This window comes from Argiope bruennichi, chromosome 2, assembly GCF_947563725.1.
Source record: "Argiope bruennichi chromosome 2, qqArgBrue1.1, whole genome shotgun sequence".
Classification (NCBI taxonomy): domain Eukaryota; kingdom Metazoa; phylum Arthropoda; class Arachnida; order Araneae; family Araneidae; genus Argiope; species Argiope bruennichi.
The window spans coordinates 101,922,983-101,947,025 of record NC_079152.1 but is presented as its reverse complement, the minus strand read 5'-3'; the positions used below and the strand labels follow the sequence as shown (position 1 = coordinate 101,947,025).

The window sequence follows — 24,043 nt, the reverse complement described above, 5'->3', positions numbered from 1 at the left end:
TTCCTTATTCTGATCGTTCTTCGATGCCTTTCTCTAATTTTCTATGAGCTCCCGTAAAATGTAAACTTGAAATTGAAGCCGGAATTGATAAAACTTCAATAAATACATTTTTTAAAAACCAAACACGTCTTTAAAAAATATATGAGTTCAGAATTAATATCTAATTTGTATTACAGAATATTTACATATTTTATGAATTAAATAAAAACATAATTCAATAATATTTTCTTTGGCCTCTTCATAAAATTTTATTTTTCATTTTGCTTTCTAAAAGATTTAAATGACGTAATATTTTATTTTATTTCAATTAAAAAAGTACTTCTGTAAACGATTATGAAGTAAATTTTATACGATCCTTCAGACCTACGAATCCTATTCAGTAAAATAATCTTGACCATCTAACGTTTCCATCTTTGCGGCAAATCTGACCGAGTTATAAAGCCTTGAATATCCTTATTTTAGGACAATCAAAAATGTAATGATTTTAGATTGATCAATCTTGGGGAAACTCGGGGCACTGATTTTGTATCTTCGAGGCAGTCAATGGAGTTCCGCGTTTTTATAAAACAGTGATATTCAAATTGTCATAATTCACTCAGTTTTGGTCACAAAAGGGCGAACTTTTTTTTATATAATATAACAAAATATATATAGAAAAATTATTAAAAGCATGCCTCATATTTAAGTCAACTCAACATGGGAAAATAAACCAAACCTTCATATCTTGGTCATATCAGTGGGAAAAGGCTAAGATGAGGTATTAGGAGAAACAATGTAAATAGTTTCAGTTTCTCTTCAGTAATAAAATACAATGTTGTAAAATAAACTTAAAAACTTTTAAAAAATTAAAAAAAAATTATTTGGCAAAAAATTTTTCATCATTAAAAAGATAATGTTTTGAATTTTAAGATGCTGTACAAATTGTTTTTCTGCTATAATATTTTCAGAAATTATTGCAAAAACACCAAAATTTCACAAATTTTAATTAACTGAAAATTCAAAAAATCCCACAGAAATTTTAAATTTCCGCACTGAATACACGTGCAAAATTTGGTTGTTATAGATTAAACGATTTTCCCTGAACAGTTCCAATACAAACACACACAATTTTATCTTTATAATTAGTGCAGATTATATGCATTATGTAATTTAAAAATAAATTGTTTTTTTCCTCATATTCAGTACCGGATGACACTACTCATGTGAAATTAAAAATTAAGTAAATTGACAAGTTAATTTCTAGCAAAATTATGTATAGTCATAGAGAGTACAAACGTGTAGTGCAATTTTGAACTGTGTCACTTAAGAGGGTGAATAAAAATTCCATAACAAAACTTCATCTTTACAAACATGAAATGCATTATCTACTAATAATAAAGCGCATTATTAGTAGAGCGATCTCTACTAATAATAAAGATGACTATGTGTTTGCGCGTTTGTATATCTGGGTGTTGACGCTATATTAATCAAACCGTAAGACATATAGCTACCAAACTTAGTACGCACTTACTATGTTGGACGGATAAAATGTGCACTTCGGAGCAATTTTTTAAAATTTCATTTAGAATTTTAATTAATTTAAGGACCTACGAGTCCAGGTGCTCCGTTCAAATACCCACCCCGTCGTCAATTAATTTAAAATTAAGCAAGTTCTTGATGTTTTTTCCCCTCGATAACTTTCAAAAATATTACAGTATAAATGTTATTTTTATATATTCAGAAATTTTTTTTTCAATGATTGTAATTTTTTGCAGTATAAATATTTTTTTCATATTTAATCAATTTTCTAAAAATATTTTAGGCACATTTTTCAGCAAAAATCTTAAGAATTCTGAGCAAATATTAAGCGTATCAAGAATAATTATACAAAAGCATAAGAATTCTTGATGAACACCAAAATTATTATTAAATTTGCAAAAAAATGTTCAGTTTCGTTTTACTGTGCGAATTATTATTCTGCCCTTTAAAAAAATTATGACTGGCAAAGCTGATCTCAGGAAAGTAAGCAATATAATTATCTAATTCTGCAAAAAAAAAAAAAAAAAAAAATCTGAAAAATTTATATTTAAAATATTTTTAATATGAAGAAAAATGCCAATTTTTGTTTTGCTCAAGGTTAGAAATTAGATTGTATTGTTAAAAGACTAAAAATATCAAAGTGCATCCACGATGGTTAGTGGCGTTGGCAAAAAATAAGGAAAATGCATTGTAAAATGAATAGAATCATAGAAGTCTTCTAATATAATACTTATTATAGACTATCTATCAAAATTTGAAGCTTATAAATAATTTGCTTAAGAAGCTATTAAGACACAGTTAAAGTATTTAATTGAAAATTTTAGCTGCCATTAACGTTGGCTAGGCAGTTATTCGGTGACTAGTATTAAATAAAATGTTGCTATAGATATAACTCAGCAATAGAATGGAAATCACAAATAAAAATTAACGCTAAATAGAAAATGATTAAAACGTGTTTTTCACACGGATTAATAAACCAAACATACTCGTAAATTTATATATACTTTAAAACATATGCTTTAATTTTTAATTCATGAATGCACATAAGCTAGCCAACAAATGGACAAAAATTTGTATACTATTTGTAATAAGTAAATAGGTCACTATACTATTTATTTCAGTGACTTAACAAAGATTTATGAAAATTCTTAATTTGGTACAAAAAGAAAATTGAAATGCAAGGACATTGTCAGAAATAAATAATTTTTAGGACTTACATAAAAAATAATTGAAAATTCATAGATCATTATTGTCGTTTATTATTAGGGAGCAATTTTTCTTGTTTTTATTTCCTTTTGCGAACTTTTTATATAAATCCGAATTCCAGCTGATTTCAGATCCAATCGATATAACAGCCCAACAATTTAAGCGTCCTTGCTGAATTAATGATAGTAAGTTTGTTTTATAATTAATGATTTAATGAGCGTAAGTATGTTTTATAATTAATGATTTAATGAGCGTAAGTATGTTTTATAATTAATGATTTAATGATCGTAATTAATTTCAAGTTGGAAAACTTTCTTTCTACAAATGCTAAAGAAACTGAAACTGTCAAGAGAATCCGTAGATGAATATATAAATTTGAAATGCGTCTTATCTGTTATCACAAGCCAGAAATTCAAAATTTTCATGGTTTTATTTTTATTTTTAATTTTATTTTATTTCCAAAGGCATTCTTCAATTTCCTCACAAAGCATTCAACTATCATATTTTCATTCAAAAAAGAAATCGGAATGGGATTTTTTCCCCCTTCTGCAAATTATTTCACGGAAAAAAACTATATTATTCCAAATGTTCCCATTAATGACATATGGATAAATGCGTCTTGTTAAAATGGTGATTAATAAATAAAAATGTCGATAGAATATCCATATCTACCATAATGAAAAAAAAAATTTTAATTTAAAAAAAAAATATTTTTGTGAGCTCGCAAAAGTTAAAATAAAATTCTTAAAAATAACCCTTCAGGATTACAGGAGAATTCGAATTAAGAACAAATATCTTGTTTTTGAATAAATTCAGTGCAGAATAATAATTTCATAAATTCACATTTCCTCATTAAAAGGCTTTTATTTAAAAAATTCTTTATTCAAATTCTATAGAAAACACCACTTTTATAATGAACCAGAATCTAATGCATAAAATTCTAATTATTTTTTAAAGAAGAAATGCCTTGAAATTTTTATTTTCTGCTCATGAAAAGTTTCGCCACAGATCCATTAGTAAATAGCATGTTAAGTGGACTAGAAGTTAATAATTTTCGTCGCTGAAGAGTTTTAACTTTCCGAATTCTTCTAAATTGTAAATTGTAAATTCTAAAAAAAGATAGAAACAATGATAGACAAAAAACTGGTAACAATAATGGAAATAGAAAAAAAGAGAGAGAGAGAGAAAAAAAAAAAAAGCTGATACAAATATAGTAGTAACATTGAAAACGGCTTTGAGCTTTTTTTTTCAACAGTGAAATATATATTGTTGCAAAATACTTTAAAATATATTTCAAAAAATTTATTAAATATTGTAAGAAAAATTGTATGATAAACAAATTTGGTATCATTAAAAGGATATATATATATATTTTAATTTTATAATGCTATAAAAACTATTTTTCTACTGTAAACTTTTAAAAAGTTATCCCGAATAAAGACTAATATTTCGCTTAATTTTTAATTAATTAAAAAAAATTTTAATTACTCTGAAAAGCACATTTTTACCCACCAAACTAAATATTTGCCAAATTTGATTGATACATGTCAAAAAGGTTGGTTTGTAAAGTCAGCACATGTACAAACAGACAGAAGCTTTTTCCTTATGTTTAAATATCAAAATTTAGTTAAAATACCAATACATTCTCTCACTAAACATTCTTGCCAGCAGGCTTATGCGTTTTTAGTAAAGACTAATCACTCCCTAGCTCCTTTTTTCAATGAGCTAAGAATGATTTATTGGACGTTTAACTCGTACGGAAATGTCTGGTCCCAATACCCTTCTCGTGCCCCTCCCCTTTTTCCCCCTACTAAATAGAAAAGTAGCTGTAAATTTTATGTTACGGACATACAATACCCTTCGTAAAAAGACTACTAGGATTCTTTTATGTTTGTTGAGGTCCATGGCAAGGAGGAAGAAAAATTAACCCTGTATGCAGGAAATATGAAAGAGACCTTATGAACGTCGCCCAATTGGAAGCAATCGACTAAAGACCGATCCTGCTTAATTCTTGGTCTTATACTCAAGAATGTATTTGATATTGGCGATATTAAACACCATTTTTATTTACTTTATTGCTGTTGTAATCAAGGAAAAAGAACAATATAAAGATAGATTAAAATAAAACCTAAAATATTATTATACTACGATATTTCAAATTAAAGGTTCGAATCACCTTAATATTTATTTTTTGTATAATTTCTGTGATAAATTTGAAAAGAGAATATAAGTAGTCTATAGAAAATATAAGGATCTTTTTGATCTACCGTCAAAGAGATTTTTTTCCTTAATCTGTTCTCTCCTAGCAGATAACAAATGGTCAAGATCAATTACATGATGTTATTGATACCGGATAAGATTAATGTATTAATCATTGGAAGGAGTAATAGGATTTAATTGAACAAAATTAAAACACAGTGCCTGAAAATTTGCCATTGTAGGATGTCCCCTTTCCGAAAACTAAGAGAACTGCTCCACTTCGGACTCCTTCATGTTTTTTTTCTATCATTTTTCCTGATAGGTTTTCCAATATCCTTCTATTGATAGCGTTTGAAAAAGTCATAACAATAGTTTTTGATGCAGATTTAATTGAATTTTTTATTTCTTAAGATTTGAAGTCTGATTGGAAGAATTTACTTGATAAAATCAAATATCATAAATCCCATTATGGGTTTGAAGGGGTTTATACATTCCAGCTTATTTTCATCAAATAATCTACAAACAAGTTCATTACATTTTCAGAGAATAAATGTAGATTATTCAAAGAATAGTAGTTGATTAGAAAAGATATATAGAAATTTATAGAACAATTAAAGGTCCATTCTACACATTCAACATTAATATAACAATATAAGCGCATACCCGGCAGCTGAACATAAATGCTAAATAGAGAATCAGTCAATATATATTAATTTTTGATTTTAAGAGGAGTCGGTGCATAAATAAGCAGGAATTCCATGTATGACATGGCTAGAGCCGAAGAAGAAACATGAGCTCTAATGTTAGCTAACTATTTAATAAATAAACACCGCGTTCCCCAATGATATAAGTAGACGGTTTTGTTTCACATTGAAAACACATTTACATTATAAGGATGATTATTGTTAGATGTATACTTTGGAAACGAAATCGAAATAATTAGGGATGTACCAGCTGCTTTCGGTGACCAGCTGGTCTGTCCATCATTCATTTAGTATTACTTTAATTATGTCAATTAAAGTATTTGCAATAAATTTAATTTTTGTTAAATTAATGCATGAATTGCAAAAAAATAACAAGTTAAATATAATTGTAAGTTATTATAAAAATACTGTTTATGAGAATTTTTTTTGAGAATTTTTTTTTAATACTTAATTTCAGTTTAATTCTTCTTTAATTCTTAGTTTTTTATGTGAATTACTGTTTAAGCAAACTATAATATATAAATAATTAACATAACCTTCGAAAAGAATTATCTTGCAGTTGATAGAGGACTTATTTAATGATTGGGCTAAGAAGTAAATATATTAAAACTAATAGAAAGTTAATTTTTAAAATTACTTTTTATTAAATGATAGAAAAACCCATAAAAAGCTGGTCAAATAAAAAAATCAACTGTATTTTATTAGGAAAAAAAAAAAAAAAAAAAAGAGAGAGAGAGAGAGAGAAAAAGATGATAATCTAGTTATACCTAATTTTTAATTTTATGTTAACCTAAAATAAATGAAATAAAATAAATAATAGAAATGACAATAATAAAGTAGATTTGAATCTTCATCCAAAATATTATAGAAAGCCAAGATTGTAGATTTGAATTGTTTAGTTTTATATTATCTTTAAAAAATTAAAATGACAATAATATGCGCATAAAATTGTATTGAATATCACTGCAATGTGCTCATATAGAAGTATAGTTTACTAAACCAATGAAAAATATGTTTAAAAGTATTTTGAAAAATACTAAGATCAAAGAAGAAAAATATTGAATGGAATTAAAAAAAAAAAAAAAAGATAACTGAAAAATTAATTTTTTTAAAATTTAAAATGTTTTTGGTCAGTGATATATTTCGAAGTTATAAAGAAAATGCTGGAATTTTGTTAATTTTTTATTAAAATTTTAATTTAATTTTTGAAACAAGATTTCTTAATATTGCTATCTAAGAAATAGCTAATTGCCAACCAAATTTGGAAGCTCTAAGTCCAACAACCTGCCTCGAAAGATGCAATTTATTGATAGCATGCCAGCCTATAAATTTTATTATATTAAAAGTATGAATAATTTTATCTCATATTTTTTAACAAAGAAAAATCGTTCAGCTTTGATTGAAAAATGAAAATGATTTGTCTTTCATTTATAATATTGCTGAAAATCAAAATTTAAATATTTGTTAAAATAAAGAATATTATAAGATTTTATAATTAAAAAGATATATGTCTAAATATACTTTTATTTTAAAGATGAATTAAAATATTTTTTTAATTTGGAAACATTTTCGAAAGTTATTGCAGAAAAACTTCAAACTTTTTCGCTGTTTTTAAATAATAAAAATTAAAAAATTGCTCTACCAAACATTACACTTTCCTACCCTCCTTTCCTACATATTTATTCTTCTCTGCATTCACACGCGCACGTTCTCCTTCATTAGAAAAAAAATTTGCATTTAGTAAAAATTTATTTATATATTATATGGAGAGTCCTTGCAGCCAAATGTTATTTCGAATCGCAATAACATAAAAGCATTTATTTATTCAAATTTCGCATGAAAATATTTCTATTATTATCGACTGTTGGAGACGTTTTCTTTCAAATGAAAAATAATTATACAATAATAAAATAAATAAAAAATAATAAATAAATACATTTATATTTTCAATAAGTTATTTAATAAATAATAATTTTTAACAAATGACCTAAAAAATTCTTAATAAATAAATACATTTTAATAATAATAAAGAATTTATTTACATCAAAATCAATTTAAAATAAAAAATTATGAGATGAATTTCTGAAAGAGTGTAAAAGAAACGAGTTAAGTTTTAGAAAGAGTAAAAGAAACGAATCAGTTTGACGATTCCAAGTGTTGGCGGAATAAAATAAAAAACAAAATCGCGTAATAGGAAATGAAAAAGATTGGCATAATTCGCCACAAATGTGCTTATTCGCCAAATCTTATAACCCTATTATAGCTAATCCTGCAATTGGAATAGTTCTTGTTAGCGCCTATAGATGGCTGTAGACTGCTGGCGCCGTCTACAGGCACTAATTGGAACCTAGCTTGATCCTCCAATACGTCCTCCGGTTAACTCTACCCTTTACAATCTTGTAAAATTTGAAGAGAGTTGAGATGAATTTTACTTCAATAAGAACATATATAACAGAGTGAATAAATTGTTCATACATAAAAAATTACTATTTAGATGTATAAAAGGACATTTTTTGTATCAATTTTATCCAAATTTTTGTTTATTTTTTAGAATTTTCAAAAGATAAGCAGAAAACAGATTAGCTAGATTTTTTAAAAAAAATTTAAACACTTGATTTCGCGCGACATCTCGTGTTGATGCATGAACTATAGATGGTATATTTGTCAACAAACGAGCAAGAGCGAAGGAATATAATATACATTATTTAAGAAAACAGAAAAGTTTTTATTTCAAATTAATGATTATCTGCCTGTTTCAAAATTCATTTCATTTGTGTTTTTATTTGTTTACTAACAGCGTCAAATGAAGGATTTTGAAATATTTCAATCTGTCTGAATATTTAGAACATCAGTATAAGGGTAGCTGATTTTCCCACAAAAGGAGAATGCAGTAATTGACCAGCAGAGTAATAAAATGTAAGTTAATATTTTATGTTTCCTTCAAAAATTAACTCTGTTTTTCCGCACAAAAATTTTATCACCTATGCATCAAACCGGTATTAATTGGGAGGCGTGGTTGCTGAATTTGTTTCCGTCATGCTTCATTTTTCGGCTATTTGGAAAATTTGAAGAATATATTTTTAAAAAGTAAGAATATATTCTTAAAGTAAATATTTTATTCCCCACAATTATAAAGAATTTTTTATATGAGAGCTGTGTATGGCATATTTTGATACAAGTATGTCATCTTGAAGGGGATAATTACATGACACTTTCTCCGAGATATTTTTATGTGAACGTTTCCTTAGTTTTACTTACTTGTTTTTGTTGGATAGTTAAGGTTTATGTGGTAAAATGAATGGATAAAACTTATTATTAGAATCTTAGTTTTGTTAAACTGATAGTTTTTAGCATAATGCTGTTTTCTGTATAACATTAAGTGGATGAATATTAAATTGAAAACTTATAATCTTTACTTAATTGTGACTAAGTATATGAAAAGTTGGATAGTATATTTTGATTATAGGATTAAAAGAATTTTTGTATAACATTTTTTAAAAATTATTTTCTATTGTCAACTATTAATATTTGAAAGGCAAAATATGTCTAATGATGGTGTTATAATTTTTAATGTGCAAAAATATTATAATTTTTTTATAACTGTTTACCGTTTTTTAATGTTGTATCAGGTATATATTTTAGCTGTGTAAGCTAAATATATATATCCAGTACAGCATTAAATATATGAGGAACAATTTTTAAATATGTTTTATTATTATTTACCGTATTTTAATTTTTCTTCCAGTCTTAAAAGTCATGGCAGCTGAAAATTTCAAAGTAAGTAAAACATTATGGTAAATGCACCATTATTGGTCTGTAAAATTTGTAATAGTGTTTAAATTTGCAATATTTAAAATAGGTATTTATGATCAAAATGTTTATTGTTGGCAAATTAACAGTAATAGTACTATGTAATTAATACAAACATTTAATTAGTATTTAGTTCTTTTATAGTAACAGAGCTAACTTAATGTTGTCAGTGACACGTTGAATGTTAACTCATTTAAAAGCGTGATCAAATAAAGTTATAAAAAACAAAATCAAGTAAAAAAAAAAAAAAAAAAAAAAAAAATTCAGTATCAATTTTGTACTTTTAATCATTTTTTTCTTCATAAAAAAAAAAAAGTCAAATAACTGAAAGTATTTAAAATGAGAATAGTAATAAAATGTTTGCCATATATGGTACATTTTGAATTTAAAATATGTAAAAATAATTTTCATGATTCTTGGTTTGACCAGTAGATTCAAATCTTATAATGGGTGTAATCCAATTTTAACGGCGAACAAAAAGAGCCAAGAAAAAATGTGACCAAATTATAAAAATATATTCAAAAAGCGAATCGCATGCTATATAATTTGATGATCGAAATCGGCAAATTGGTGAAATTTTCTCTTGGTCACTTTTTGGTTGCCATTACAACCGACAAGTACCTTAATTATTTCTATTATGATCATCTAATGGAGTGATTTCAAATTAAAGTTTTACTACTAAAGTATCATTAAAAAATATTAATAAGAAGGATTTTTATGAAGAAGAAAGCTGAATAAAATTTTAAATGGATCATTTGAATTAAAGCATAATTTCTGTAAAATTTATATATATCTAAGATCATCCTGAAAAAAAAATAGTTAATTTTCAGCTTGATCATTTTAAATTTCATTTGATTCATAATTTAGTTTTCTGTGCTAATTTTAGTGAAATTATGCATATTAATTTAAAAAGGGAAAAAAAGTTTCCCAAATAGTAATTTATGCAGTGTAATGAAATTTGAGTTATAGATTTTTAATTGTATACAAAGATAAATTTATAAGCAGTTTTTTTAATATGAACAATCATAAAATGGCTGCAATATTTGAATTTTAAGGGCAATTTACATTTGTTAATAATTTTTCAATTTTTAATAGCCAGTTATTTAAAATTTTGTTTTAAAGTTGAATTAAATCAGATTACAGATATGCTGAATGCAAAATTGTCTTATGTTTTCAAAATGCGTTTGTATTTTTTTTTTCATTGAAATTTTGAATAATTAAAAAAAAAAAAAATGTAAAACATGAGTGATGGAATATTTTTTGAGCAACATGTATTGGCTATATAAATTGTAGTTTGCTTTCAATTCATATTCTCTGAAGAAAATTGTTTTTTGGTGTAAATTTGGACTATCACATTATCAGTTTAAATTAAAAAGTTTTTGTTAAAATAAATTAAAAATTTTTTGCCAGCTATTATGTTGTTTAGAATTTTTATTTAAAAATGTATAATTAGTTAAAATTGTGATTAATATTTGTTCACTTTGGATAGGTTAAAAGTCTTGAAAATTCCAGTGGGAAACAACAAAATATTTCACTCAAAAAAGTTTTACCTCCAACACCTGCTATTGGAGATGTATCAAACTCAACACTTGGTCTTTTGGACAGAAATACCAATTCAAAGCAGACACAAGCATATAGTGCATTTTTCTTAGAATATTCTTTGATCTCAGAATAGTAAGTGTAAATATATTTGGAATCTAATTTGTTATATGATATTGCCAATTTTTTAAATGCTGAAATTTTACAATACAAAAAAAAAAAAAAAAAAAAATAGAAAACAGGAAACTTACACAGTTTGTATCTAATAAAAGAAATGTTCATCTATATTTTGAAGTATTTCTTATCAGCATTTTCCGTAGGGAATAAGTAAATAAATTAAAGTAGAACTGTAAATATTATCAAGCATTAAAAAAAAAAAAAATTGCTTGGTTTTAATACTAAGTTAATAATCTGTTACCTTTTAATTAATATTATGTTTGATTTTTTTTTTTTTCAGTTTACACTCAATTAATTGGTTTTTTTGTTTTTTTTTCCCTGTCACAAAATATCTGAAATTATTCTTTTAATGTTTTGCCCTTGTTTTGTTTAATCCAAATATGGTTGAAAACTTTCTATCAGTTTAAACAAGGGATACTGTAGTGCATGTTTTAATTGATGAAAATATCAAGTAAAATTTTTGTATGAAGTTTAGTTTTTAGCTTGAATTTCTAATGAATGCCAGCCACCTTTTATAATATTTTTTTAAAAATCATTTTCAATTTGTTTGTATTCAATGTTTAATGGAAGTGATTATCCTTATCATACATTTGTATATCCCTAATGGCTTTGATTTCCTGGAGTTTAGAAAGTTTTTATTTTTTATTATAAAATAATTAAATACCATTCTGTAGCTGATATTTCAAAATTGGACTACGGAAAAAAATTCTCTGAATTAAAAGCCTTTATTGTATTGCTTATATTTAGAGACCAGGAAGTTGCATATTTCCTATTAATAATCTCTTATTTTAGTGTGAGCTCAATATTGTATTTTTCCCCCCTTTAACATCATGCTAGTAATTTTTTTTATTTTATTAATATTTGATTAAACAAATTGTATCCTTTTGGATGTTTCATGAAGGCCCTTTTAGATTCTTATGAGTAAGAAAAGAAATTGGTGAAATCCTGGCTTTATTTTATTTCAAATTTTTATGTGCATTAATATAAAAAAAATTATTTTAAATTTTTTATGCAAATGATAATGATATTTATAACATCATGATGTTTTTTGCATGCTTATTATGTAGGAATATTCACATGTTTTAGGTTCAATTTTTTAAAAAGAACACTTTAAAATTTTTGATAATTTGTCTTCTTTATTAAAGTCATTCTTGCATCAAATTGAATAAATAGTTTTTAATGTAATAATATAATTTTTTGTATTAAGTTTAATTAAATATACAAAATTTAAAACTATCTGGCAAAATTGCTTTTAAAATAAATTTTTCTTCCAAACAATAAATAGTACTTGTTTATTTGAATTTTTAGTCTTCTGCTCCAAAAGCAGTTTCTTTCTGGTGTTTATGTTATTCCATCTGCAGGCTCACCTTTGAGTAAGTTTCAATTTAATTTTTATAACATATATGTATGTATATTAAATATAAAAAGCAGCAGGATTTTGACGCAATTTTATCAGTGCTTTTTCCTCTCTCTCTAGAATGGTTCGGTGTTATTTTTATCCGCCAAGGATTATATCAAGGAGGTGTTTTTAGATTTACACTTTATGTACCTGATAATTATCCAGATTGTGAATGCCCAGTAAGAAAATGTTACTTATTTTTAAAAGTATTATGTTGACAAATTGATTTAAATCCAAAATGTTTAATTTAAGTGATGTAATTTCTATTTTTGAATACATATGCAAGAATGGGAAAGAAACATTTGTTATTCATATATATTTAATTTACCAGTTTTATTGAGCTATATTTTGAAATTCTTTTATTTATATTCTGCTAAATAAGGCTTTTAAGTTATTTTAAAGAACTTATAAGACACATTTGTTAAGAATTTTGAAGTTCTCTTAAAATTTTACTATATTGCTCTTTGATGTTCATATATATGAAAACCTTCCTAGTGAGTATATTTAGTAGCTGTAATGTAAAATTATACTATAGTATTTTTTTTTATTTTTAGAATCTGATTGCCCATTTTTAAAAAATAATAAATGATTATAAATATACTAAAAAGAATTGCAATTTTTTCAGTAATTAATGCTTTTAGAAATATGATAATTCTACTCATAACAGATTGCATAGATGGAAACATTTTCTCTAGAACAATTGTTATATTTAAGTACATTAATTTTAGAAAGCATTTTTAATGTAAACAATTTTTTTTATCTTTTATTTTCAATCAGTTATGGTAATTTCAAAATTATTATGAGATTACTGCATAATATTTTATAAATTTATTTCCTAGATTTTAGTATTTGATCCTCCGGTGTTTAACCCTTTAATAAATATTGAAACTGGTGAATTAGATGTCAAAAGAGCATTTCCAAAATGGAGGTGAGAGGCATTTGTGTTAATTTTCATTCAATTTTTCTGCAAAGTAACTTCTTTTTTTGCTTTTTAATTTAATATCTGTTTAAAAATATTTATACATTTAGGAGAAATGTGAATCATTTGTGGCAAGTTATTCAGTATGCAAAACGAATATTTTTCAAGATTGAAACTGAATCTCCAGTAAATGTGGAAGCAGCTGAGTTGTAAGTTCCATTTTTAGAATAAACTGAACTTAATCCAAGATTTTTTTTTTTTTTGTATATAAAAAGTACTTTTTAAATCATCATAGTTTATATGAATTATTGATAAATTATCATTTTATTAACCTTTAACTTTACTCTATAAGTAAATGCAAAACTAATATTGTTTTGGAGAAGTTTATATAGAAACAGAAGAATGTGTCAATTCAGAAAGATGAGCAGTTCTGTAATATAGTAATTTGAAATTTATTGTATGTAAATATTATTTAACTTTCTAAACTGTTGTATAGATTTTAATGGTGTTACAGTTGGTCAAAAAATATCTTCATTAAAATTATTGCTTTTGATCATTATAGATAGAAAATATTAGTAGGGATTAGTTCTAATAATAAAGAATATCAAGCTTAAAGAAAAATGATTTAAGACACAATCAAATAAAATGCATTCTGTATGGATGTGAATATGGAAATTATAATCTTGTATTTTAAATTAAAAAAAAATTCTATATGGATACAAGAATGGGGATTATAACCTTACTTTCTAACTTTGTTTCATTTTCTTTGTAATCATATATAAACTAATGATAAGAGTAATTTTAACACCTTAATAGCGGTTATATGTTTTGAATATAAATTTTTAATCTTGCATGAGAACTCTAAAATAACATATTTGTATTTACAAATATGGGAGAATCTGAAACAAAACTATTAGGAGTTCTTATTATCATTATAATGTATAAGGTAATTTAAGAAATCTGATTTTATTATGAAGTAAACTGTGAAAAACACATTTTTTTTCTTTTAAATTTTGATTCTTACAAAATTGCAATATTTATATAATTATTTCATCCTTATAAATATATGTTTAATACCTTTATGTATTCTTATAGAAAGTAATAAATGAATTATTTTCTAGGTATGTAAAAGATTTGGAATTGTACAAAGTTAAGGCAGCTGAGAGTATAAGTGCATGTAATGAGAGGTTATATGAAAAGCCAAATACTGATGATCCTCATGCCCTCCATTTCACTCCTTGGGATCCTTCAGTCCATGAAGATTTTAGAAAAAAGTTATTCACATACAAGGTAATCTTTGTTTATTTGAATCTTTTTATTGAGAAAAAGGTACCTAAGTAAATTGTAATAAAATTAACATGCAATTTTATTATAATACATAAGGATTTTGATACTAATTCTCCTTTTAAGTATGAAATCATTATATCTCATTTATATATAAAATCTTATAACTGCTTTGTGTGCCTTTTATATTGAGAATTTTGTCTGGGACTCTGCTCTCAAAGAATCTAATAGTTAAAGTATGAAATTATTTTAAGTTTGATTTTATACTTTTATATATCTTTTAACTTTATATTCTAAATAGCTACAGATTTAATATCTACTAAATCATATATCAACAAGAAAATAATAAATTTTATTAATTATTTATTTAGAAACATGGCTATTCTTACAAAATACTTTTTAACAAACTAAAGATGCCATTTTTAATCCATTTGAAAATTTCATTGCCTGATTGTAGGTTGAGCATTTAGATATTATATTTAAATTTTTCAGATTATGCTTTGATATTCTGAATTTATAATGTGCATTCAACATGCTCATCGGTAGTTCTTAATTTGGATGTAACAAAGAAAAAATTTTGAGGAAATAAACATTTATCATTATTTTAAAAAAATATTTATTATGTGTTTATAATGCAGTACTTTGTATGAATTGAATTATTTAGATATTCTATTTGATTCCTATTATTTCTAAATAATGCTTAGTTTGCAAACTCTTAAGTATAATATTCAATTATCAATCATTGAAATAGATTTAATATGAAATATAAGATATTTTATCTTTTTTATTTTGAAAGTCATTTTAGTAATTGTAATACTGGATTATATGAGATGTAAAAGTATACCCCCTTTTTATTAAACAAATATTATATGTTTTGGTATGATAATACAGCTACTTCAAAAGCAATTTCATTTTGCACTGGCTTTAATTTTTTAAACATAGGCTATAAAAACTATTTCATTCATATTCCTTTTAGTATATCAGTGGATTTCCGTCAATTATAAGTACATCAAGTGATTATTTAGAACTCAATAAATATCTTTGTGCAAAAAATGTTTTACTGAATCGAACATTGACTCTTATTCTGTTTGTGATGCTACATGATGTATCATAATTATATATATTTCATTTAGAATTCTATCTAAAATTAAAGGGAAAAATATATTAAATATTAAATAATCTAGAAGATCATCTTGTTATAAATTTAGATTTATTTATTATTTATTTTAGAAAGAAGAGCAAGATGGTTCTAAGAATTCTCAGAATGGGCTTTCTTGGATGCAACCTGGAAGTCTGCAGATATTTTCAAAGACTCTTGCATGAATATAAAATAACATACTCAGAAACATGAAGGAAAAAAAAATAAAGGTTATGTAAAGTAGTAGTTTACATAGCCATTTTATACTAAAGCTATTAAAATAAACAGTGATGTTGATTCATCTTTTACAATTGCAGTAATACCACACAAGAGTTATTTATTTTATATTAAACTTGGTTTGTAGAAATGTTATATTTATTGACTGTGATATTCAGATATCTGTAATGCACAGAATAAAATATCTTATGTAAATTTTAGTGAATGAATTGTAATTCTACAAATTAATATTGTTAATGTTTATTTTTCAATGGCAGATGTTATTTAAAAAAATGGTACATTATTCCTATTTTATTGAAGTATGTCAATCCATCAATGGGGCATTTCTTTGTAGCTGTCAAGAAAAGACAAAATTCAAATGAATCTAATTTTGGAACAAAAATAAAGAAAAATACATTCATTATTATAAAAATAGAAAGTCACCCTTGAAGTATTTAATGTTTTCATGATCCAAAAATTTTCTTCAAGCGTAAAGCCCTTTCCCTAGTTTTTTTTAACTTTTATTTTTCATTTTAAAGATCTCTACTTGAGGCCTTGATTATGTCAAATATTAATTAATTCATACGAAATGAATTTAGATCATTAGAAAAGTTTACAGCACTATCTGAAGTCTTTTTAAAATCAACAACCATTATTTTTACAACAGAATTGGTAAAGTTGGATTTCAAGTAAGGTCCCAGAAAAAGCTAATGCAGAATTGCTGTATTTCTCAAAATTACAAAATTAAATAAAAATGAAACGACAACCATTCATGATTATGGTATACATACAAAATTCCATTTGGTTTATAGAAAATGTTTTAGAGAAATTTATATAAAGAATAGCTTGGAAAGGATTTTATTTTTCTTCAGTTCAGCAATATGGTTATTAATGTAATTTGACAAAGTAGTTAGAGCATCTTATGTTTTAAATTGGAAAATCAAATATCAGTGAAAAAGTTAGGCATATTTTGTATATCATACTGAAAATTGTGTAACTACAGGACATAAGGAGAAATAGGTCGATGGAATCACATGGTCACACCAACTGTAGATTAAACTATTTGTAGAAAACATGGACCCCCCCCCATCCAATGGTATAATTTTTCAAAAGGAATTGGTATTTCACACTGTTGGGTGTAATTTGCAAAGATAAATTTGAGATCTATAAGATGGTAGTTGGTTACTGAATTGCATTAACAGCATGTCTTTTGAAGTATAGACAAAAAGTACATCATTTAGTTATTCACATATTTATCTACCTTTTAAAGATAATGTTATAAAAAATTTGAAGACTTCAGTTTTTTTTGTCAAATAATATTACCAGTAATTAAATGATACAAAATATGTAGTATTCTTTCTCTGTCATAATATGGTAATATCATTTAATAAAATAAAAAAAAATATTACAAAATTTTTAACAAATCAAATTGATCTATTTTCATTGTATAAATATGCACTTTCTAAGGATTGAAAAAATTCAGTCTCTGCTTTAAAATTTTAAGTTTTTTAAGAGTTTCATCAGTCAGTGGATATTCAGTTCCATTCCACAAGAAAGATATGGGCATCTCATCTGTATTGTTTTTATCCTTATATATAAAGTTTTGACTCAGCTCTATTGTGAAAGATGATTTAATTAAACCAACTCCACCAGTAGATTCTGGGCCTGGATGATAAACACGACCACTCTCAGGTAACATACATAGTTTGTCAGGCTCAAATTTTATTTTCAAAGCATCTCCAGTATAACAATAAGAGAGATATTCTGTATCATTGGCATTCATAGTGTGCAATATGTTAGTAAAAACTATTGGTAAATCATCACATCTTACAAAGTTATTCTCTTTACCACAAGGAGATAAAAAAGGAAATTCTTTCTGATATTTACCAGTATCATTAAGTTTCAATCTTCTGAAAAAAAACTGCAAGAATCTCTTCTCTGAAATGAAAAAATTAAGTATAAATGTTTTTTTGCTTTTTATTCCTTATATCTTTTAATAATATTTACATGTAACTTAATAATAGTAATAATTTTTTTAGAATCGTCATAAATTTCTCAAATCTTTAAAAGTGATATATATATATATATATATATATATATATATATATATATATATATATATATATATATATATATATATATATATTTCTATTCTAAATATTTAGTACATCATAAAAATAGTTTTTGAATTGTAACAATCTTTTAAAACTAATGATTTGAATCCTCCAATATAACAAGTTATATTAAATATATTAGTAAATAATTTTTAATGTGAAGAATTATAAAATGGTTATTTTTATTATTATTAAAATAATGAATATAAATTGAAGGAAAAAATACAGTATTTATAAAATTATATATATATTACCTTTAAAGCATGATGTAAAATTTTTCAGTTTTGAATCGTCCAAAAATAGCTGAAAAATAAAATATAACATTTAGCTTAAATTTTTTCAAAATTGCATAACATTCAGAAAAACTAAATAAAATTGTCATTCTATTAGTCTATCAATATTGATATCCCTAACAACAATAAAATCAAAAATGTTTCAATCTTTGATAGGTGCTCTTAAACTTGCCAAATTTAAAAAATAATTCTGGTCACAAAAGAGTGCACATTCGTGACTTTTAAAAAATTTCAATTAAATTTTAAATAGTTAAAAAAATGATAATTGATGTTTTTATTCAAACTTTTTAGCAAATATTTTTTGATATCTTACAACAGATATTGTATTATTACAAAATACAGATATTGTTTTTAAATGGCAAGAGAAAGTGAAGGACATGTTACAGTGAATTCCATTTTAAATGGTGTAACATTAGCATAACAAAATGAAATGAGGTATACTTTTCCATACAGAACTTGTTTAATTAAAACTTTTCAAATAAGCATATATTTCATAATGTACATTTTATTATTCTTTATAGCTTTGCACTTTTCATTTAAAGATTTTTAATTAGATATGAATGATAAAATAAATAAACTGATTAATTTCTTCAAAAACCTTTACTCCATATTGATTTGCATATCTTTTTATGAGTAGTTTATAATATTTATTTACATTATTGGCAGCCTTTTAATATTTGCTTACATTTTGTTTTAGCTATTTAAACATAAGAAAAGAGAAAAATTTATTATCAGGTGAACATATGAAAGCTACAGAAATTACTGGAATTATATATTATTGGAATCCGTATATTTGGTTCTTCTTGTTTAAATCTATTCTATTAGATATAAATTTGTCAAATACAGTTTTTTTTTAATTTTAAAGCTATTTAATTAACAATTAGGTATCTGTATATTACAATTCAAATAAATTTTAATAAAAGCACTACTTATGACAATTCTATGCAAAACTGTTACATGGAAGTGGGCCACAGTGGCCTTCACAACTAATACCATTAAATGCTGGAAATAAATGTTATTATGTAAATAACAACATGAAATTACTTTAAGAGCATTATTACCTGATGCCACAGTATAATGTGATGAAATTATACAGATGAAAATAAAAAAAATGTGACACTGTGTCCTTTCTTACACTATTAGTTGAATAAGCAGAAATGTTCTATTCATAATATCTACGAATAGAACATTTAGTAATAATATTTATGAATTCCATTTATAATATTTATAAATAGAATATCACTATTAAGTGTTGTTTGCTAAATTTGAAGTTTTGATGATAAATTAATTATAAATAAAGAGAAGAGTAAAAAGAAATAAAGAATGTAATACAGCAGTCAAGTTGCAAGAGCTTATCTTAGGAAGTTAATTCCAAAACTTAAAAACGTTAAGTAGTTTTTTGTAATAAATTTCTTACATAATTATTGAAAATATAATTTTTTTTTTCATGTTTTCAAATTCAGGGAATAAATTTAGAAAGCTTTTTGTCAAATTTTAACAAACTTGCAATCCTATTTGTAATTATGTGCTAAATCTATCTTTCAATGAAACTGATTAGAATGTTAAAATAAAATAGAATAGACACTATGTAATTAAATAAATAAATTAAAAAATGTTTTAGCAAAATTACCTTTTATTTATAGCTATGCTATTATTATTATTATTTTTTTTTCCTTCTTGAGCATGATAAAACTTTTATATACAAGCAGCATTTTTGTTTAAATAGGACACAATGCAAAGACACTCTGTAGTATGCAAATTTTATTTAAGACATATTTGGAATTCTGTAATATGGCATTTTACACTAATAGATATTCAAGCTACGTCAATTCTTATTATTTCAATAATGGACTTAATTTAGCAAGTGAGAAACATAGAATTTGTACTTAATATAGTAGCAGATGAGAATTTCCTCACAGTAAAATGTTGCTGATGTAAATATATAAATGATACACAATATAATATAGAATAAGAAAATAAGTTTCAAGTAAGTTAATTAGAAATAATTTCAATTGTATGAAAGTAATAAAGATATTCAATCAAATAGTCAGTAAATGAACATACTAATGATTTGGAGGATTTACTGAAATCATTTTGGATTTCGTTCTTACCATTCCTTGATGATCAACAAAATAAAAATATTCACGAGAATTTGAATCTGGACTTTGACCTTGTACATACGATATATTACGGTTTGTTGTGCATATTCTCAGTGAAAATCTAGAGAAGGTTAATAGCAATTTTGTATTCATTATTAATTAATTTTTTCTAAAACCTATTTCATATCTTACTTTCACTCGGATCAAACACAAAAGGAAAACTGCTTATGATGTTTTGTTTACTTTTATGCCATTGCCAGTTCTTCTTATTAATTTCTCGAAAACCTTTTAATTATCATTTATTCATCTATTATTCACAAATATGCATTCTTAAGGAACAGTAAATATTATACTAAAATATTATTTATAATGACATGACCAATATTTGAAGAGAGATTTAATGTACCTACAATAAAATTAATTTTAAGTCAAAGTTAACTAATAAAGTTAACTTTGACCGCGATGAGACCTCTCCCCCCTCCGCAGAAAAAAAATTCTATCCGATTTCGAACTGCAACCGTCAATAGGTTTCCTTCTAGTTACCTTCAGTTCAGTTGTTAAAGGTTGTACCAACAATCCGACAGTAATCTTGTTGCTGCTATTTTCATGTAAATAAGCAGTATTATTTTTTGAACGTGCTGATTTCTTTTAACTATCGACTTGAAGTATATTCAATTTGCTTTTTTTTAACTAGAACAGCAGATTACAATTCGTCAAAATTCAGCTAAATTAACTTTGTGTTAAAACTTATTGTTTGTTGTAGACTGGTGTGGATATTTTTCTTGAAACTTGAAATTATTAAGATGATAGTTTTTGTATTTTTCAAGAATCAATACCAGCGATAAAAATGTCGATTGGTAGATTTCTCTATTTCTTTGAAGAAAATTCTATAAACCTTAGTTTGGTCGCCGGATTAATGCAGTGCTTAAAAAATTTGTAATACATTTATTGGATAAAACAATGTCTCTGTCTTCAAAAAAGCACTGGAAATTGCGTAAGTGTATAATTATTAATTCTCAATTTTTTTTATCTATCAAATATTTATAAGTAGTTGAAACCAGAGTATGATACTCCTTTTTAAATCTCAAGGTTTGCATTGAACATTTGCCTGTAGTATCTTAAAGTACCTTTGAGAAATTAAAGATTGTTGTAACTATCTTTAATTTCTATTGTATTAAACTAACAGGGATTGTTGGCTTAAAATATAATTCTGGATATTTTTTTTCTTTATGAGGTTTAATTATGTTTACTATCTCCATTTTAAACTACTCTGTGTAATATGTTGATAATATTATATAAATATTTCAAAGATATATAAAATTAGTATTTATTTTATTGTTATATATAATTTTTTAGTTTTTATTTCGTATGGTAGCTAATATATATAAAAAATTTATATTGTGGTAATTTGTAATGACATTTAACTCTTCATGATGCAAAGAATTATATAATTGATTCTGGATAACATTTTTTTTAAAGTTCAGTTATTTTTATTATTAAAAGTATCAAGTTAATGCTGTAGGTAAATTTTCCTTGCAATTCTCTTTCTGCAATTAAAAAATGAACATTTTTGTATATGGATAAAGTTTATTCATTTTCAACTTTAATTTGCATGCTACACATTAAAAATATCCTTTTTTTATTTGATTTTAAATATCAAAAATTTTATTATTCTAAATATTGTATAAAAAATGAAAAAAAAATCATCTAATTTTGAAATATTAATATATGATTACTGAATTTTAGAATTTGTTCTCATTCTATATTTATAACTAAAAGCCATGTCTATAAATATTGATTCCAATTCCAAGTAAGAAATTAATATTTTAAATAGTTTTGAGTATTTTTTTCTGTATAGATCTCTATGGTAGGAAAATGATATATTTACAAAATAATATCTGCTGAGAAATATTTCTGAAAATGTTTTAGTTAAATAGATATTTTATAATACACTAGGGAGCACATACACATACAAAGTAATTTATAGGAGAGAATGAAACTAAAATACTTTTTTTTTTTTTTTTTTTTTACTAATTACTGGTTATATACATATTTTAAGTATAAACATTTTTTTATATAAATAAATTAAAACTTCTTTAATAAATTTGTGATATTTAAATTAATGATGATAGATTATAAATCTCTTTGCTTTTTATAGTATTTTTTTATAGTATCTATAAGATTATAGTATCTTTTTGCTTGATCATTTTTTTATATATGTATATATTTTTTTTAAATCATTGATTAAAACAGATCTGATAAGAAACAAACTACTAAAGTTTGTCCCATTCATTCATTTATTTATTAAAACTTAACAGCTGTGATTCAAAACTATAGAGACCATGGAAAAACATGTTGACTTAACTGAAAGAAATTGCTGTTCTACATATAAATTGAAATTGCATCAGAGTTATTTGGTATTCTCTTTCTAGAAGAATTTGTTGCACATTCTGCAAATGTTAACTGTCTTGCATTTGGTCATAAATCTGGACGAGTGTTAGTGACAGGAGGAGATGACAAAAATGTTAATTTGTGGGCAGTTGGGAAGCCAAATTGTATTATGGTATGTAATCAAAATATTTTTTGTGTATTATTATTTCAATAGATTTTAATTAAATGCAGTTCATTCTTTAAAATTTAAATAACAAATAATCTACAACAATTTGCTCAAAATATACAAAGTAAAAAAATATTTCATTAGGAAAGTAAATGCTTATAAATATTTGAAATTAATATATTAGTATCGATAAAAAGAAAGTGCATTCTTCATAAACTGTAAGATTTAAAAGTTTAAAAACCCAATTCTGAACACTTACAAATGAATTTGACTCTACTTAAAATTTCAAGGTAGTCTGCATTGTAGTAATAAATTTGGTCTAGATTAGTAAGTTTTTAATATGTTAATGCAACAGTTTTCTACATCGTCAAAATAATTGATTTTTTTTATGTTAATAAGTTTGTTTTTTCTGTAATTCGTACTTTTTGTATTTTATTTATAGAAGTTTTTTATCGATGATTTAATTAAGAAATTGTGATATGAAGAATGCACATTAATAATGTTTTATAAACTTGAATTATTATTCTGGATATGTTAACAAAAGGAACTGAGGACTGTGGGAGTAAATAGTCCCCAATACTTTATTTTTCCTTTGTCAAGATATTTATATTCTTTAGATAAATCAGGAAAATTTTTTCCTCCCTCTATTCCTGAAGATTAAAAGTATTGGATTGCTGATAAATTGATTATTCTCACATGCTGAAAAAGTTGTGGATGTTGCAGTATATCTACATGAGTTGTCTTTGCTACATATATTAATATGATGTTCAACCCATTTTTTTCTTCTTAAAATTTCGATGATTGGGGAAATGCAAATACTTTAAAGACATTTTATCAATGAAATTACTGGTGTTTATTGAAAGGATGAACT

At 24.6% G+C, this 24,043-nt stretch overlaps 3 protein-coding genes across 9 annotated transcripts in view; 2 read left to right on the top strand and 1 right to left on the bottom strand.

Moving 5' to 3' along the window:
* The first annotated feature begins 8,258 nt into the window (after window positions 1-8,258).
* On the top strand, window positions 8,259-16,330 carry LOC129961755 (AKT-interacting protein homolog A-like). Of its 3 annotated transcripts, none has more exons than XM_056075303.1 (9): window positions 8,259-8,543; window positions 9,373-9,404; window positions 10,927-11,111; window positions 12,462-12,526; window positions 12,610-12,731; window positions 13,392-13,480; window positions 13,582-13,680; window positions 14,593-14,761; window positions 15,986-16,330. In XM_056075303.1, the coding sequence occupies exons 2-9, from the start codon at window positions 9,384-9,386 to the stop codon at window positions 16,076-16,078; spliced, it is 843 nt and encodes a 280-aa protein (XP_055931278.1). In that variant the 5' UTR covers window positions 8,259-8,543; window positions 9,373-9,383; the 3' UTR covers window positions 16,079-16,330. The 3 variants fall into 3 exon arrangements, with proteins under 3 accessions (XP_055931278.1, XP_055931282.1, XP_055931281.1); XM_056075307.1 differs by having other exon boundaries at window positions 8,261-8,543; window positions 12,631-12,731; XM_056075306.1 differs by lacking the exon at window positions 8,259-8,543 and adding an exon at window positions 8,625-8,714.
* A 24-nt stretch (window positions 16,331-16,354) lies between these two features.
* On the bottom strand, window positions 16,355-20,858 carry LOC129961756 (UPF0598 protein CG30010-like). Of its 2 annotated transcripts, XM_056075309.1 has the most exons (4): window positions 20,628-20,858; window positions 18,478-18,526; window positions 17,997-18,047; window positions 16,355-16,464 (listed from the first exon to the last, which is right to left on the bottom strand). In XM_056075309.1, exons 1-4 carry the CDS (start codon window positions 20,766-20,768, stop codon window positions 16,391-16,393), a joined length of 315 nt encoding a protein of 104 aa, XP_055931284.1. In that variant the 5' UTR covers window positions 20,769-20,858; the 3' UTR covers window positions 16,355-16,390. The 2 variants fall into 2 exon arrangements, with proteins under 2 accessions (XP_055931284.1, XP_055931283.1); XM_056075308.1 differs by lacking the exon at window positions 16,355-16,464 and having other exon boundaries at window positions 16,494-18,047.
* A 297-nt stretch (window positions 20,859-21,155) lies between these two features.
* The window catches only part of LOC129957705 (katanin p80 WD40 repeat-containing subunit B1-like), a 71,107-nt gene continuing 68,219 nt past the window's right edge, over window positions 21,156-24,043 (top strand). For 2 of the 4 annotated variants that reach the window (XM_056070167.1, XM_056070164.1), the window contains exons 1-2: window positions 21,156-21,609; window positions 23,048-23,178. In XM_056070167.1, coding sequence (XP_055926142.1) covers window positions 21,576-21,609; window positions 23,048-23,178 — 165 coding nt within the window. In that variant the 5' untranslated portion in view covers window positions 21,156-21,575. The remainder of the gene's footprint in view (window positions 21,610-23,047; window positions 23,179-24,043) is intronic. The other 2 variants (XM_056070166.1, XM_056070168.1) reach the window with 2 other exon arrangements.

Excerpts from the sequence above, each read along its gene's own strand:
- LOC129961755 (XM_056075303.1), top strand. The coding sequence starts at position 9,384 with ATGGCAGCTGAAAATTTCAAA. Across the intron at positions 13,681-14,592 it reads AATGTGGAAGCAGCTGAGTT|GTATGTAAAAGATTTGGAAT; the intron begins GTAAGTTCCATT and ends ATTATTTTCTAG. Across the intron at positions 14,762-15,985 it reads AAAAGTTATTCACATACAAG|AAAGAAGAGCAAGATGGTTC; the intron begins GTAATCTTTGTT and ends TATTTATTTTAG.
- LOC129961756 (XM_056075308.1), bottom strand. The coding sequence starts at position 20,768 with ATGAATACAAAATTGCTATTAACCTTCTCTAGATTTTCACTGAGAATA. Across the intron at positions 18,527-20,627 it reads TTGTTGATCATCAAGGAATG|CTATTTTTGGACGATTCAAA; the intron begins GTAAGAACGAAA and ends TTTATTTTTCAG. Across the intron at positions 18,048-18,477 it reads TTTTACATCATGCTTTAAAG|AGAAGAGATTCTTGCAGTTT; the intron begins GTAATATATATA and ends TTTTCATTTCAG.